This window comes from Bos indicus x Bos taurus, chromosome 11, assembly GCF_003369695.1.
Source record: "Bos indicus x Bos taurus breed Angus x Brahman F1 hybrid chromosome 11, Bos_hybrid_MaternalHap_v2.0, whole genome shotgun sequence".
Taxonomy (NCBI): Eukaryota; Metazoa; Chordata; class Mammalia; order Artiodactyla; family Bovidae; genus Bos; species Bos indicus x Bos taurus.
Window position 1 is genome coordinate 25,909,744 of NC_040086.1, and position 18,127 is coordinate 25,927,870.

At 40.0% G+C, this 18,127-nt stretch overlaps 1 protein-coding gene across 4 annotated transcripts in view; it reads left to right on the forward strand.

The window, feature by feature from the left end:
* The window catches only part of PLEKHH2 (pleckstrin homology, MyTH4 and FERM domain containing H2), a 106,856-nt gene that overhangs the window by 80,821 nt on the left and 7,908 nt on the right, over positions 1-18,127 (forward strand). For 3 of the 4 annotated variants that reach the window (XM_027555134.1, XM_027555135.1, XM_027555136.1), the window contains 3 exons: positions 1,286-1,383; positions 9,295-9,436; positions 17,476-17,621. In XM_027555134.1, the coding sequence (XP_027410935.1) occupies positions 1,286-1,383; positions 9,295-9,436; positions 17,476-17,621 (386 nt within the window). Of the gene's footprint in view, positions 1-1,285; positions 1,384-9,294; positions 9,437-17,475; positions 17,622-18,127 lie in introns of those variants that run through there. The other variant, XM_027555137.1, reaches the window with a different exon arrangement.

The following is an 18,127-nucleotide window of genomic DNA, read 5'->3' on the forward strand; positions in this document are numbered from 1 at the left end:
GCGATGAACATTGGGGTACATGTGTCTCTTTCCCTTCTGGTTTCCTCAGTGTGTATGCCCAGCAGTGGGATTGCTGGATCATAAGATTCTTTAAAAATGTTTTCTGGGTCATAGTAAAATAGCTTTAATGAAGTTGCCATCTAGCAATGGCAATGATTAAAAGCACAGGATATAGAACCATAAGGAACCTTAGAGAAATAACCCACTTATTTTGCAAATGAGGAAACTGAGGTCTAGAATGAAAAATAATGTATGGCAAATCAAATAGCTGGAACCAGGTCTGGATCCTCTTACTTGACGTGGTCCTAATTGCTCTTGGGAATAAGCACCTTGTTATGGAGTAAAGGCACTTCTCTGATTTGGAGATGGAATATTTGGGGCAAGGCAAGGGATGCACCCATGAGTTTAGAGCATATAAAACATCAGTACTTTCATTTCAATCCCCAAAGCCCAGCTCCATTTGCAGAATGATCTGTTGGATCTACATGGGTTAAATATGCGATATGTTAAAACTCATACTTAGTTCCTTAGGAGTGCTGGTCAGAAGATAGGATTTCCACCCCACTCCCACCTGTTTCTTCAGCAGCATTTTGAGGCATCTAGATAATGAATGTCTTTTTCTTTGCAGTTTCAAGTATATCCTGTTCAGATCAACAATTCCAAATGTAAATTTTTGAGACAGACATTTCTTGAATACTTTTAATAATTGATCAAGAAGATAAGCTAGTATTTTTGGTTGACTTGAGCTGAGTAAATAAATATTAGGGGCTTTGGTGAATACTTGCTTACCCCATAATTTTAAAAACTTTTATTTATAATTCTGTAAATGACAAAATTTTTAAAATTTATCTTGTTCCTGAAGGATTTTTGTTATTTCCCCAAGAACCTTAACATTATATTTCAGAATTCTTTGGTATAACTTCAGTTATTCCAATCTTTTTAAACTCAGAAGGTGGAAAAATTGCTTTTCAGTGACTAAATCATGAAAAAATTCCTGGAATCTTCTTGTTTCCAGTCCCATGCAGTCCTTCATTAAGTTTCCTTTTTGAGTAAAAAATTCATGGCCATAGTCCAAAGTTAATGTGTGTCCAAAAGGATAAGAGGACCAAAGAGTGATTTATAATTAAATTCTAAACTCAGAGCTGCAGAAGCTTAAAACAGAAAGCTTCAGTCCATTTGGTTTGATTGCACTAATTGAAAATTTTCAGTCTGTAGACATGCTTGTCTTCAAAAAATACCCAATGTGAAAAACATTATGAATCTCCATTTTCTGCTTCCCTTCTAGATTTGTGACATTATCTCCAAATGGGAACAGGCTTCTAAAGAACAGCAGCCTGGAAAATGGGAAGGTACGAGAACTGTTCGTCTCACTTATAAAAACAGGTGTGTAATACCGTCGCCAAGTGCCAAAGTAAGAGTATACACTTATTTTCAAACCATGCACCTAAAATTTAGTTTCTTGTCTAATAGCCTTAAAAGTTATATTTATTTATATGTTTTCCTAAAATGGTAGCTCTATTTCTGTAGGAAGAAACTGTCACCTAAAATTTTGTCTCTAATTGTATTCTTTTAATATCATGAATAATTATATTTTATAAAAATATGTATTTGGACAAAGATTAGAAGAAAACTATAAGGAAAAAAGTAGTTGCTCTCTTAGGGTAGTTGATAAAGTTTGTCACTTTCAAAATTTCCTTTAACACTAATATTACATTTTTTCCGTAAGACTGAATATTCAAATATCCTACTGCAGATCTGTAATAAGAGTCGTTTGTTTACCCAAGTCTTTTAGAAGTGGTATGTTCATATTCATTCATTCTTGTTCTTTCATATTCTCTCTTCCTCTGTATTTATTGAGCTTCATCTATAAGCACTTAGCTGGATGCTTTTGATGAAATGATAATACAAACACACACACAATCCATGATCTTTGGGAATTTGCAGGCTAGTGAGGAAGATGGTTGTTAATTTTTCTCTGAAAGAAAAGCACATGGCTGTGTGAGAGCACTTAACAAGAATCCTGTCCTAGACTGGAGACTTTGGGAGGCTCTTTGAGGAAGTGATGCTTAGGTCAAGGCCAGAAGGAGGCTGAGAGTGAAAGCATTGAAACGGGTGGAAAAGGATGTACAAAGCCTGTGGAGGGAGGCTAAGCAGTGTTTCAGGAACTGGGAAAGAGCTGGTAGGACTGGAGCACGTACTTTCTCAACAAATAAAACTTACTTTAGTATTTATTATTTATTTTTGGCTGTGCCAGGTCTTTGTTGCTCTGCAAGGACTTTCTCTAGTTGCAGCAAGCAGGGGCCACCCTCTAGTTGCGATACATGGGTTTCTCATTGTGATGGCTTCTCTTGCTGCAGAGCACAGGCTCTAGTCCTGGAGGAACCTGTTCCCACTCTGGCCCTTTGGTGACTGGCACGAAACAACAGCTGGAAGTTATGGACCTTCTAGATGGTTGTTTTAGTTCTGTGGTCGCTGGGAGCAGTGATTCTCAAAGTGTGGGTCCCAGATCTGCAGCTTCAGCATCACATGGAAACACATCGAAATGCCCATTATTTGGTCCCACTTCAGACCTATTGAATTAGAATCTCTGGGGAAAAGGCCCTGGAGTCTGTGTTTTAACAATTCTCCAGGTGATTCTTACTCATGCTAAGTTTGGAGAAGCACTGATCCAGAGGTCCATGTTGCTGCCTGTATCTTTTGTGGAAGGAAGCCAGCTCCTGGACCTGACCTGCTTGGTTTTTTTATGTATTTAGAAGAGGTTCAGGAATTCTCATTTGTTTTTGTTGGCACTAAATGGAATTAAGTCCATGTCTAAGACTATTGCTAATAATGCATATCTTACGAATGCTGAATACATACTGATTTTGACTATGATGGCCACAGTTGGAACCAAAATGAAATGGATGAAGTGGAGAAAAGTGGTCTGAAAGAGACATAAGAATAATGTGCCAGCTCTAGCAAACTCTACCAGGAAGGACAAAAGCAGTCATGAATAACACATTGCCTTTTTAACAACAACAACAAAAAAAACAATTTCATGACAATATCTTTGACATCAGAAGAAAAGCAGCTCAACTATAAGGTTTAATTTTTAACAGGAATCTGAAATGGCTGGGTAGCCACAGCTAGAGTAAGTACTGTTTCTAAATGTGATCATGCTTTGCATATGTGTGTAAATAGCTTAGGAAATGAGCCCTAATGCCCAGTGACACAGTTAGGAGGGGAACTGGCTGTGACCTACCACACAGCTACAGACTTGATTCCTCATCTGTCAAGCAGCACAGTGATAAGCAAAACTAAAGCACCACCTCTCTTTATCATGGAATTTTTATTTATGTTTAGTAATTTATAGAATTTTAATTATTTAGATTAGAGGTTAAAGATCTAATTAATAGGTTTTGAACTTGTTCTCATTTGGAAAACTCTTTGGTAATAAAACTATTTGGTAATGTTTAAATTCTGTTCATATTTATTAATAAAACACTTATTTAATTTGGTCTCTTACTGTCTATTTGAAATTCTAAAATCAAGGCATGTTTTTAACAAAACTAAGCTGGCAAGGGTCTTTCCCTAAAGAGAACAGCTCTTCTTTCTCCCCTCTTTGAAACAAAAGTTTATTATCAATAATTCTGTGTTATCATTTTCTGGAGCATAGTTTAAGGTTCCCATCTCTGCCACCTTTAGTGCACTGTGAGAGCATGTATATTGAATCCTAAACCAAGAAGCCTCTTGACAGGTCATCTAGTTTATCCCGTTTCTTCCAGCTGTGTTCACACCAAAAAAAAAAAGCTTCCTGTTTGAAGAGACTTTTGTGAGTCTAAAGACCTCTAGAGAAGAATCATCATCATAGTAGTAGTAATAATAATGACCACCAATATTTATTGAGCACTTAACCATATACCAGGCCCTGTGCTGAGCTCTTTATGTGCATCATCTCATTTAATCCTAACAGCACCTCTCAGTAAGTATTATCATCCTCTCCATCTTATGTTTCAGAGGAAACTGAAGCTTTAGAGAGTTACACCATTTACCCAAGGCTACAGAAGGGTTTTTCAAGGTTTTTCTGGCAAATAATTTCCATATTTTTCAATTCTCACCACCATTCATTTATCCATTCATGCCATAAACATCTGTCCAGTGTCTGCCAGTACCAGGTCTTATTGAAGCCCTAGAGATTCAAAGGTGAATAGATGTTTCCTGCCTCCTAGAGTCTTAGAGCTCATGTAAGACATGAATTCTTAGTAATGTGACTAATGCCATGGCAGTCACACTCTAGCGGAGCAGTAAAGAACATGGCCTCTGCAGAGAAACTGCTGGATTGGCATCCTGGCTCCCCCACTCGCTCTGTGGCCATGAGCAAGTCACTCACCGTCTCTGGGCCTCAGGTCCCCTAGACATGAAATGGAGATGAAAACAGTACCTGCTTAGGGTCACCTGAAGGACTAAATGTTAGCAGATGTAAAGCAGTTGGATCAGGGCCTGCTTACACAGTAGATGTCCCAATGATATTTGCTCTTACTGTGAATATAACATATTTGTGTGCAAGATGTTGTGGGAGCAGAGAGGAAGGCTTCACAGAATGATGACTCCTGAGCACAGGAGCGGCCGTAGAGGCCGGAGGAGAACAGGGAAGGTGGGACCGGTCACAATTGCAGGTTTTGTAGTGTTATCAGCAGGCCATGGTGGACAGAGGAGTGAAGGAAGGTGAAGGGAGAGTGAAGGCAGGCTGCTTCCTCAATAGGCTTATGTGGTGATGAGAAAGGCAATAGGAAATACATGCTCTGAGGACTGAAATCGAGCTGGCTGGAGGCTAGCTAAAGGGTTACCGAGCAGTACCGGGAGAGCCCTGCCCCATTTGGAGTGGTGTGTGTTTGCTTATACTGGTCCACACAGTGATGTGGTTCCCATTACACGGTATTGTTTCCTCGATGTCAAGTGAGGACATTTGGGAATGCCCCTGCCGGGCAGTGTGTGCCCTCCTGCTGTGACAGAAGCCCCACTTCTCTGCTTCCGACCCCCTCAGGGTTGGGGAGCAGTTGGAAGCTAGTCATATTGGGACAGACTTAGATCGTGGTCCCTGAGGCCTTTCCTATTCAAGATCTGTGGATTTGATTTTCTGACTTCTTTATCATTTTGGGGACTCCTTAGTTCCTCTCCACATTCTCTCCAAATCCCTGTATAGTTGTTGGAGCCCAAACTGTTCCATTAGGCGCTTGAGCCTATGATTCCTACAAGTTGTGTTCCTATATGTGTGTCTGGAATTGTTTTTCACTTCTGTGCCCATAGTGCTTCATCTTCCCTTCCCAGGTGCTGTCTTACTGGCATGCCAGAAATGATAGAAGATGCACTTTAGCTCTTCTTGTCTGTAGCCATTTGAGCATTTGGTTCTTTTCTCCCTCCTGTTGTATTACCAATTCAGACTTTTACCAAGAACCTTCCAGTGGCTCAGTTCAGTTCAGTTCACTGGCTCAGTCGTGTCTGACTCTTTGCAACCCCATGAATCTCAGCACGCTAGGCCTCCCTGTCCATCACCAACTCCCAGAGTTTACCCAAACTCATGTCCATCGAGTCAGTGATGCCATCCAACCATCTCATCCTCTGTTGTCCCCTTCTCCTCCTGACCCCAATCCCTCCCAGCATCAGGGTCTTTTCCAATGAGTCACCTCTTCGCAAGAAGTGGCCAGAGTACTGGAGTTTCAGCTTCAGCATCAGTTCTTCCAATGAACACCCAGGACTAATCTCCTTTAAGATGGATTGGTTGGATCTCCTTGCAGTCCAAGTGACTCTCAAGAGTCTTCCAACACCACAGTTCAAAAGCATCAATTCTTCGGCACTCAGCTTTCTTCACAGTCCAACTCACATCCATCCATGACCACTGGAAAAACCATAGCCTTGACTAGATGGACCTTTGTTGGCAAAGTAATGTCTCTGCTTTTTAATATACCATCTAGGTTGGTCATAACTTTCCTTCCGAGGAGTAAGCGTCTTTTAATTTCATGGCTGCAGTCACCATCTGCAGTGATTTTGGAGCCCCCCAGTATAAAGTCTGACACTGTTTCCACTGTTTCCCCATCTATTTCCCATGAAGTGATGGGACCAGATGCCACCATGATCTTAGTTTTCTGAATGTTGAGCTTTAAGCCAACTTTTTCACTCTCTTCTTTCACTTTCATCAAGAGGCTTTTTTAGTTCCTCTTCACTTTCTGCCATAAGGGTGGTGTCATCTGCATATCTGAGGTTATTGATATTTCTCCCAGCAATCTTGATTCCAGCTTGTGCTTTTTCCAGCCCAGCATTTCTCATGATGTACTCTGCATATAAGTTAAATAAGCAGGGTGACAATATATAGCCTTGACATATTCCTTTTCCTATTTGGAACCAGTCTGTTGTTCCATGTCCAGTTCTAACTGTTGCTTCCTGACCTGCATATAGGTTTCTCAAAAGGCAGGTCAGGTGGTCTGGTATTCCCATCTCTTTCAGAATTTTCCACAGTTTATTGTGATCCACACAGTCAAAGGCTTTGGCATAGTCTATAAAGCAGAAATAGATGTTTTTCTGGAACTCTCTTGCTTTTTTGATGATCCAGCGGATGTTGGCAATTTGATTTCTGGTTCCTCTGCCTTATCTAAATCCAGCTTGAACATCTGGAAGTTCACGGTTCACATATTGCTGAAGCCTGGCTTGGAGAATTTTGAGCATTACTTTACTAGCATGTGAGATGAGTGCAGTTGTGCGGTAGTTTGAGCATTCTTTGGCATTGCCTTTCTCTGGGATTGGAATGAAAACTGACCTTTTCCAGTCCTGTGGCCACTGCTGAGTTTTCCAAATTTGCTGGCATATTAAGTGCAGCACTTTCATAGCGTCATCTTTCAGGATTTGAAATAGCTCAAGTGGAATTCCATCACCTCCACTAGCTTTGTTCATAATGATGCTTTCTAAGGCCCACTTGACTTCACATTCCAGGATGTCTGGCTCTAGGTCAGTGATCACACCATCGTGATTATCTTGGTCATGAAGATCTTTTTTGTACAGTTCTTCTATGTATTCTTGCCACCTCTTCTTAATATCTTCTGCTTCTGTTAGGTCCATACCATTTCTGTCCTTTATTGAGCCCATCTTTGCATGAAATGTTCCCTTGGTATCTCTAAGTTTCTTAAAGAGATCTCTAGTCTTTCCCATTCTGTTGTTTTCCTCTATTTCTTTGCATTGATTGCTGAGGAAGGCTTTTTTATCTCTCCTTGCTATTCTTTGGAACTCTGCATTCAGATGTTTATATCTTTCATTTTCTCCTTTGCTTTTTGCTTCTCTTCACAGCTATTTGTAAGGCCTCCTCAAACAGACATTTTGCTTTTTTGCATTTCTTTTCCATGGGGATGGTCTTGATCCCTGTCTCCTGTACAATGTCACAAACCTCCATCCATAGTTCATCAGGCACTCTATCAGATCTAGTCCCTGAAATCTATTTCTTACTTCCACTGTATAATCATAAAGGATTTGATTTAGGTCATACCTGAATGGTCTAGTGGTTTTCCCTACTTCCTTCAACTTAAGTCTGAATTTGGCAATAAGGAGTTCACAATCTGAGCCACAGTCAGGTCCCGGTTTTGTTTTTGCTGACTGTATAGAGCTTCCAGTGGCTACACTTAGCTAAATAAACCCTAGTGATGAGTAAGACATAGTTCTTAACTTCAAGTGAAGGAAATAAGTAAGTACAAAAATGTTCATATGCCAGAAGAGGAGGGCTTTCATCTTAAATTTTATTCTTTTTGTTCTGTATCGCTTTGCTGACATTATTTTGAATTTAGAATCTATTTCTGTTACCCAACCATGTTCTTCTACCAGTTAACAGTTTGCCATCATGCAGACACAGATAATTATTTTTTTCAAGAAACCACCCTGAATGATGGCCCAGGCCAGTGATTCTTAAGCTGGCGTGAACAGAAAGAATTACCAGAACAGTGGGGAAGAAGTGCTTTTCAAAGTACACCCCCCATGCTTCCCCTGAGATTCTGACCTGCTCCCCTCTCATTTCTTGCTGTTTGAGATAATTACCATGAGAAATTTTTTAACTGATGATAGTGTGTCTCTCCTTAAGTGGATGGAGGAAAAAAGGCTGGAAATCCACTTATAGTTAATTGAGCACACACCTGACAGATGTCGGATCTAAATCTCTCTTTTCCTGTCATGGTGTTGTCATGACAGTGTTAAGGTATGTCGCTGTGCTGCTTACCCATACACTGTCGCAGCATTTACAATGTTTACAGGGCTCTCTGCCTGCTCTGTAGCCTAGAGTCAGACCCTTAGAAACCTCATATAAAGAAGTGGCACAGGACTTCCCTAGTGGTCCAGGGGTTAAGAATCTTCCTTGCAATGCAGAGGACACGGGTTCAATCCCTGGTTGGGGAACTAAGATCCCACATGCCGCAGGGCAGCTTAGCTGGTGCACTGCAACTACTGGAGCCCTTGTACCGCAACTAGAGAGACTCCACGTGCCGCAAGGAAAGATCTGCATGGTGCAAAGAAGATTCGGCATGATGCATCGAAGATCCAACACAGCCAAATAAATAAATATAATTTAAAAGAACAAAGAGACAGTACAGTGATTAAATACAGAGGGTCACTGAATTGGTGAAGACCTAGGCGAACAAAAGCCAGATCATATTTCAACAAGTTATAATGAGAGCCTGTAAACTATATTTGAGATCCTAGGGCTGTTTATCAGAGTGGCCCAAAAAAAGTCAAAACATTTAAATGTGCAGTTACGTTTAGAGAGATGGACTCTCTTTTAGATTCCTGGAGAGCTGCCCCCATTTGACCATTTGATACTGATTTTTTTTTCAGTTTTATTTATTTATTTTCTTTACAATATTGTATTGGTTTTGCCATACCACCCTGAACGTGCCTGATCTCATCTGACATTGATTTTTAATTGAAACCTTCATTTCCTATTCCCTGTTATGTCCATGGTGTGTAGGAAAGATCATGAGTGTTCTTAAAATTGGGTTTATACAGCCCACTGGCATCAGGTCCTTCCTCAGTAGCAGCTAAGGTATTTCAGGGCATAAAAATAGCACAGAAGCACCCCTCAAGCTCAGCCTCAGAGCAGTTTTTCTCAGTTTGCTGGTAAATGTTATAAAGAATAGAAATAGAGGTCATCAACAGATCGTAATGATCTAGGTTTGTATCATTGAGAGAATATTGTTAGAACAACCCCGTATCAGTCCTCTGGATTTCTCTTTACCTTCTTCTTTTGTAAGTATATCACTTAATGAAAATTTTCCTCTTTTTTTACAGATTATATTTCTCAATGCAAGTTCGAGGAGAGACTGATAGAGAAAAGTTGCTGTTAATGTATCAGACAAATGACCAAATAGTAAATGGACTTTTTCCTCTGAACAGGGACCTGGCATTAGAAATGGCAGCTCTTTTAGCTCAGGTAACTTCCATGCTATGTAGAGCAATATTTTGTAAAGATAAAATACTAATCTCTTCACTGAATTAAACATACTAGAACAATATACCTTTCATAATTCTTTAAATTCAATTTGCTGTGATTAACACCTTAAGTATCACAGGCATTATGATTAAAGTTTGACTCCCATTGCTGACAATTGCAGTGATGTAGAATGAGACGATGGACCATAAAGAGAAGCTAGCTTCTTAATTGCCTTGGAAATATCCCACTAGGTTTTGCATTTAATAAAGGATTTTGAATGTTGAGCTATGGGGTTGTGGATGCCTTGCTGAAAATGTTCAGTAACCCAGTAAGATCATTCTTTTAAAAAGCTAAAACATTTTCTTCTATTGATATTTGCCTGTTATATCAATTAAGATTAAACTAAGATGACTATAAACTGCACATGCAAATTAATAGTGACAATCAAAAAAGAAATATTCGTATTATCTGTCCCTCACATAGAAAGTGTTGGGGCCCAGGGCAGTCTGCCCCCAAATATGCCTCAGTGGCATGTTGATTATTTTGAAATAAAGTTACTTTAGAAACAACTGGTGGGGAAAAAAATGATATATACTTAAAAAACACTCTAACCTCCCTCTTTTGCCCTAAAAGCTGAAAATAAATCTCCCATGTGAAGGTGTCCTCCCTCTAGGAGGAGGATAGAAAGCATCCTTGTCAGCAGTTAGGGAATTCAAGGCTAAGAAAGCTGTATAAACAGTTACTGCTTCACTAGTCTTCTACCCCAAACACAAGCCTTTTTGTTTTGTTAGATCTTGGAAAATAATTGTTTCTTTGTCTAAAAATGATATATAAATAGCTTGCTTTGGTCATTTCAGGGGTTTTGTATCTATAAGCGGGCTTCCCTGGTGGCTCAGGGGGTAAAGAACCTGCCTGCCATTGCAGGAGATGTAAGAGACATGGGTTCGATCCCTGTGTTGGGAAGATCCTCTAGAAGAGGACATAGCAACCGACTCCAGTATTCTTGCCTGGGGAATCTCATAGACAGAGGAGCCAAGGGAGCTACTGTCCATAGAGTCACAAAGAGTCAGATATGACTAAAACGACTTAGCATGCATACAGCATATCTAGAGACCTCTGTGCATTCAATTGGTTAATTTCTCCTGATAATATGTCCGGTGTCAGTATAATTATTAGACCAAGTTAAAGTTCTCTAGATGGGTAGTGGGGAGAAATCTTCCCCTCCCCAGGGGGAGATAGGCATTCTGGTGTGTCTACAGTCAAGAGGGACGTGTGCTTTGTCCTCTCCTCCATTCTGCCATCATTTTCATGGTCCTGGGGATCTGCCAGAGCTCCAGCCATTACATCAGTGTTCCAGGCATCAGAATGGAGAAAGAACTGAGGAAGGGCATGCCTTCCTGCTTTTGAGAATCTTCCTAGCAGTTATATAGAACGTTTCCATTTATGTTTCTTTGGTCAAACTTAAGTCACCTGATCTTCCCAACCTACAAGAGAGACTAGAAAATGTGGTCTCAGCTAGGCAGCAATGAGCCTTAAAAAATTCAAAGCTTTTATTACTCAGAAAGATAAGAGAATGGTCATGAAAGGCAGTGCACAGTCTCTACTCCACCTGGGTCTCTGCACATTTTAATTAAGGGAAAATGTAGTGTTGTTGGCTTAGATTCCCCAGGGTTTTTGGCCTTCTCACTCCTACCATCTCAGGACATCTTAGTCATTCTCTTCATTTTATCTACCACCTATGCCCGTGATTCTCAAATCTTTTCTTCAGCTCATGTTGCTTTCATGGGCTCCTTAAGTTCAGCGTATCAGGAGCTAATCATCTTCCTTTTTCTTTCTTCACATTCGCATCTTCACCGTGACACTGCCTCTGTTCGATCTGCCAGTTCAGTTCGGTTCAGTCATGTCCAGCTCTTTGCAACCCCATGTACTACAGCACACCAGGCTTCCCTGTCCATCACCGACTCCCTGAACTTGCTTAAACTCATGTCCATCGAGTTGGTGATGCCATCCAACCATCTCATCCTGTGTCACCTGCATCTCCTCCTGCCTTCAGTCTTTCCCAGCATCAGGATCTTTTCCAGTGAGTCAGTTCTTCACATCAGGTGGCCAAAGTATTGGAGTTTTCAGCTTCAGCATCAGTCCTTCCAATGAATATTTAGGACTTATTTCCTTTAGGATGGACTGGTTTGATCTCCTTGCCGTCCAAGGGACTCTCAAGAGTCTTTGCCAACACCACAGTTCAAAAGCCTCAATTCTTTGGTGCTCAGCTTTCTTTATAGTCCAACTCTCACATCCATACATGACTACTGGAAAAACCATAGCTTTGACTAGATGGACTTTTGTCTGCAAAGTAATGTCTCAACTTTTTGATATGCTGTCTAGCTTGGTCATAACTTTTCTTCCAAGGAGCAAGCGTCTTTTAATTTCATGACTGCAGTCACCATCTGCAGTGATTTTGGAGCCCAGAAAAATAAAGTGTCTCACTGTTTCCATTGTTTCCCCATCTGTTTGCCATGAAGTGATGGGACTAGATGCCATGATCTTCGTTTTCTGAATGTTGAGTTTTAAGCCAACTTTTTCACTCTGCTCTTTCACTTTCATCAAGAGGCTCTTTAGTTATTCTTTGCTTTCTGCCATAAGGGTGGTGTCATCTGTGTATCTGAGGTTATTGATATTTCTCCTGGCAGTCTTGATTCCAGCTTGTGCTTTATCCAGCCTGGCATTTCACATGATGTACTCTGCATATACATTAAATAAGCAGGGTGACAATATACAACCGTGACACACTCCTTTCCCAATTTGGAACCAGTGTGTTGTTCCATGTCCAGTTCTAACTGTTGCTTCTTGACCTACATACAGATTTCTCAGAAGGCAGATAAGGTGGTCTGGTATTCCCATCTCTTTAAGAATTTTCCGCAATCTGCCAAGCAAGCTTCAAATCCAGGAATCACCTCTGCCTCTGCCCTCCCTCTCCCTTCCCCCCAGTCTCCAGGACCCTGTCCCCTCCTCTCCATGCTGACTGCCATTGCTGTGGTTCAGACCATCATCATATCCTGCCTACTCTTCTGCATCAGGCTTCTAACTAATGTATTTTTCTCTGGTCTGGTCCCCCACATACTTTTATTCTCCAAGCAGAATCTAGAGAGATAGTTCCAGTTGCCTGTTGCTGCATAATAAATGACTCCAAGACTTGGCCCCAGATAACAATTAGGGCAGGCATATGTAACGGCAGCTTGTCTCTGCTTCATATGGGATCAGTAGGCATAACTTTTAGACTGGTTGTGACTCTGTAGCTGAGGGCTGGAATCATCTGAAAGGTTTGTTCACTCGCACATCTGGTGGCTGATGCCGGCGGTTATTTGGAACTTATGTCAATTGGAACACCTGCTTGTCCCCTCTTCAAGTGTCTGCTTGTGCTTCCTCACAGAACGGTGGCAGGGTGACAAGAGCAATGTCCCAGAAGAGACAGTATGTGGAAGCTGCCATTTTCCTAAGGTTGGGCCTAGAAACTGTGCCATGGTGGTTTGTCAGGCAGCACTGATAATACAGGAACTGGAATGGAGATACAGAAAAAAATGTGAATCATTGTGTCATTCCCTTGTTTATATGGAAGCACTGTCATGATCTGAACTCTTCTTGCCTCGCCAACCTCATCTCTTAATACTCTCTACCTTGAACTTTATGGTCCTGAGTTGTATATGATTCACTTATTCTTTCCTCTTATGCTTTACTTGTTTGTCTCCTCTGTTTAGACATCTCTACTCCCATGCCTTTACCTGTTTACTTCAGCTGATCCTTTCATTTTTATCTTAGGTATCACTCATACCAGAAACCCTTCTTGAATTCTTCCTGGATGGGTTAAACGTTCCTCTTAAGGCTTCGGTAATGCCTTGCACGTATCTATTACTGTTCTGATCCCAGGGGGCTTCCTGAAAGCAAGAGCTCTCCTTATTCATCTTTGTGTCTAGCACAGTGCTTTACATACAGTCCATTCTCCATCATGTTCTTGGATGCATGAATAGTTGATAATTTAGTTTACTTTCATAGTAACTTTATGATCTTCAGACGCTAAAGTGTTCATACTGCACTAAGTATTCCCTTTTTGCAGTGATAAAAAGCTGAGGAAAGAAGTAAGTCACATATTGTCTTGGTGATAGGATTAAGAGTAATTTCTTATCATGTGCTGGGCTTTGATTATTTAGGCTTTGATTATCTGCTTATCTAGGCTTTGATTCTCTAACATCACAGATGCTCTGTTAAAATCACTCTCATTTTTGCTAAAATTTAAGTTTGTTTTCTTAACTTTTAATTTTGTGGAGAAAGAAAAAATTATCTCGAGGAAAAATTATCACATTCTTTGGAGATACATACTTCTAATGTTTTAGGTGAATTTTTAAAAGGAGTAGAAAGGTAAAACAATACATCTAGAAAATTCTGAGTGCTTTACTAACTGAAAAGTATAATTTCTCCATCTATAAAAGGAAAAGTAAATAATACCTCTGATCACTTCCTCAGAGTAGTTTTTGCAGAGATAAATGAAATACACTAAGGAAATCTGAGCTCTGTAGAAGATTCTGTTGTAATTTGACAAGAATAGACTCTATACATGGACATCACCAGATGGTCAACACCGAAATCAGATTGATTATATTCTTTGCAGCCAAAGATGGAGAAGCTCTATACAGTCAGCAAAAACAAGACCAGGAGCTGACTGTGGCTCATATCACGAGCTCCTTATTGCCAAATTCAGACTTAAATCGAAGAAAGTAGGGAAAACCACTAGACCATTCAGGTATGACCTAAATCAAATCCCTTATGATTATACAGTGGAAGTGAGAAATAGATTTAAGGGCCTAGATCTGATAGATAGAGTGCCTGATGAACTATGGACTGAGGTTCGTGACATTGTACAGGAGACAGGGATCAAGACCATCCCCATGGAAAGGAATGCAAAAAAGCAAAATGGCTGTCTGGGGAGGCCTTACAAATAGCTGTGAAAAGAAGAGAAGTGAAAAGCAAAGGAGAAAAGGAAAGATATAAGCATCTGAATGCAGAGTTCCAAAGAATAGCAAGAAGAGATAAGAAAGCCTTCTTCAGCGATCAATGCAAAGAAATAGAGGAAAACAACAGAATGGGAAAGACTAGGAATCTCTTCAAGAAAATCAGAGATACCAAAGGAACATTTCATGCAAAGATGAGCTCGATAAAGGACAGAAATGGTATGGACCTAACAGAAGCAGAAGATATTAAGAAGAGATGGCAAGAATACACAGAAGAACTGTACAAAAAAGATCTTCATGACCCAGATAATCACGATGGTGTGATCACTGACCTAGAGCCAGACATCCTGGAATGTGAAGTCAAGTGGGCCTTAGAAAGCATCACTACGAACAAAGCTAGTGGAGGTGATGGAATTCCAGTTGAGCTATTTCGAATCCTGAAAGATGATGCTGTGAAAGTGCTGCACTCAATATGCCAGCACATTTGGAAAACTCAACAGTAGCCACAGGACTGGAAAAGGTCAGTTTTCATTCCAATCCCAAAGAAAGGCAATGCCAAAGAATGCTCAAACTACCACACAATTGCACTCATCTCACACGCTAGTAAAGTAATGCTCAAAATTCTCCAAGCCAGGCTTCAGCAATATGTGAACCGTGAACTTCCAGATGTTCAAGCTGGTTTTAGAAAAGGCAGAGGAACCAGAGATCAAATTGCCAACATCCGCTGGATCATGGAAAAAGCAAGAGAGTTCCAGAAAAGCATCTATTTCTGCTTTATTGACTATGCCAAAGCCTTTGACTATGTGGATCACAGTAAACTGTGGAAAATTCTTCAAGAGATGGTAATACCAGACCACCTGATCTGCCTCTTGAGAAATTTGTATGCAGGTCAGGAAGCAACAGTTAGAACTGGACATGGAACAACAGACTGGTTCCAAATAGGAAAAGGAGTTCATCAAGGCTGTATATTGTCACCCTGTTTATTTGACTTATATGCAGAGTACATCATGAGAAACGCTGGACAGGAGGAAACACAAGCTGGAGTCAAGATTGCTGGGAGAAATATCAATAACCTCAGCTATGCAGATGACACCACCCTTATGGCAGAAAGTGAAGAGGAACTCAAAAGCCTCTTGATGAGAGTGAAAGAGGAGAGTGAAAAAGTTGGCTTAAAGCTCAACATTCAGAAAACGAAGATCATGGCATCCGGTCCCATCACTTCATAGGAAGTAGATGGGGAAACAGTGGAAACAGTATCAGCCTTTATTTTTCTGGGCTCCAAAATCACTACAGATGGTGACTGCAGCCATGAAATTAAAAGACGCTTACTCCTTGGAAGGAAAGTTATGACCATCCTACATAGCATATTGAAAAGCAGGAATATTACTTTGGCAACAAAGGTCCATCTAGTTGGACCTTTGAAAAACCAAAGGCTATGGTTTTTCCTGTGTTCATGTATGGATGTGAGAGTTGGACTGTGAAGAAGGCTGAGCACCAAAGAATTGATGCTTTTGAACTGTGGTGTTGGAGAAGACTCTTAAGAGTCCCTTGGACTGCAAGGAGATCCAACCAGTCCATTCTGAAGGAGATCAGCCCTGGGATTTCTTTGGAAGGAATGATGCTAAAGCTGAAACTCCAGTACTTTGGCCATCTCATGCAAAGAGTTGACTCATTGGAAAAGACTCTGATGCTGGGAGGGATTGGGGGCAGGAGGAGAAGGGGATGACAGAGGATGAGATGGCTGGATGGCATCACTGACTCGATGGACGTGAGTCTGAGTGAACTCCGGGAGTTGGTGATGGACAGGGAGGCCTGACGTGCTGCGATTCATGGGGTCGCAAAGAGTTGGACACGACTGAGCGACTGATCTGATCTGATCTGAGGTCCTTTGTATGTGCCTCCCACCCCATCTCGCTCATTGAACCCTCTTTGGTACCATGTGCAAAGAAAGCACTTAACACAGTTTATCACAAGTATATATTTATTCTTCAGTCTCCTCTACTAGACCGTAAACTCTTTGAGGACAGGAACTGTGTTCAACCTTTTTCTTTCTCATATAAATTAGCACAGTGCCTGACATACAATGAGAACTCAGTACAGGTTTGGATGAATGAATGGGTGGGAGAGTGGTTGGAGAGAGGGAAGGATGGATGGATGAATGGTTTGATGTGTTGGTAGAGGGGTGGCATCTGTATAGTCTGTTAATAGAAGTAAGGATTGAACATTCTGTCATTCAGGGAAAAAAGGTAATGAAGGGCTTTGTTTCCAAAAAAATACTGACCAATAGTTTGAGGGGATGCGTACAGTCACATTTATGGAGAAAATCTAGGAAGTGATGAGAATGTAGTACTTGCTCCCATTATATTCAGTAGAGACCCTTAAAAAGTGCAAGTAATACTTTAAAAAGATTTTTCATAGCTTTATATCTATTTTTTATTTCTAACTTCTATTTTTGCCTTATTTTCACCAACCAAAATTGTACCTTTAAAATGAAAAATTATCTAGTGTTGTTACAGGCAATAGTAGAGTTAAGTGACCTTGAGCAAATATGGTACTGTCAGATTTTGACCTAGGATGATTAACGTAGAAATGAAACTATATCGTATCATGTTAGTCACTCAGTCGTGCCCAACTCTTTGCAACTGTATGGACAACAGCCCTTCAGGCTCCTCTGTCCAAGGGATTTCCCAGGCAAGAATACTGGAGTGAGTTGTCATTTCCTTCTGCAGGGGGTCTTCCCAACCCAGGAATCAAACCTGGGTTTCCTGCTTTGCAGGCAGATTCTTTACCAGCTGAGCCACCAGGGAAGCCCACATGGAATACTTAAATTATAGACTTGTTTCATAATTAAACTTCACATGAAGTTTAGATTTAAATAATAGTATTTTTATATGATTACAAATTCCATAATCACACAATCACGACAAATAGATTTATATGTTGTATGTTAACAGTGTTTAGAAAAAAATAAAACTAATTTTCTTTCTAAAAATTCTTTTAAAATATCCTCTATTTTCTCTTTTTTGGGTTTCCAATTAGGTGGAGATTGGAGATTTTGAAAGACCTTTTTCCACTCCAGCAGGTCACGTTACTAATCAGTGCAAAGCGAATCAAACTCTAAAACAAGCCATAGAGAAATTTTATCCTAAAAGGTATAGAGATGACTCTTCTGAAGAACAGCTAAGGTAAAGAACTATTTACAGAGCAGATGTGCACTAGTTTTTCAGTGATATATTTCTGTACAAATTTTAAAGATGAAAAAAATTATATGTAATGATTTGCTCAAGATTTTTAAAATACTGTTGAATACCAAGAGGTTATAATTGTTTTTATTTGAGATGTGTCTGGAAACTTTAATAGCTAGATTTAAACTTTTTCAGTAAGAAAAAAATCTGCCTTAAGATCTTTTTATTTAATCTTATTCATTCTTCTCCAAATTAATGTTGCTAATAAATAAAAGGAAAAAATTGGCTAATAGGTTTAATTTTATGAAATGTTTACCAAAATTTTTTTACCTCTTAGGGTATTCCATTATAAACAAATTGGAATAAAAATAAAGTATCTTCTTACACAAAGTTTTTTAATAAAAATTTTTAATTCTACTCTATTAATTCGGAGTTTTGATTTTTGAAAACTATTTATAAAGAAAAAGGCATAGATTCAAAAATAGAGGCAAACCCAATTCACCATG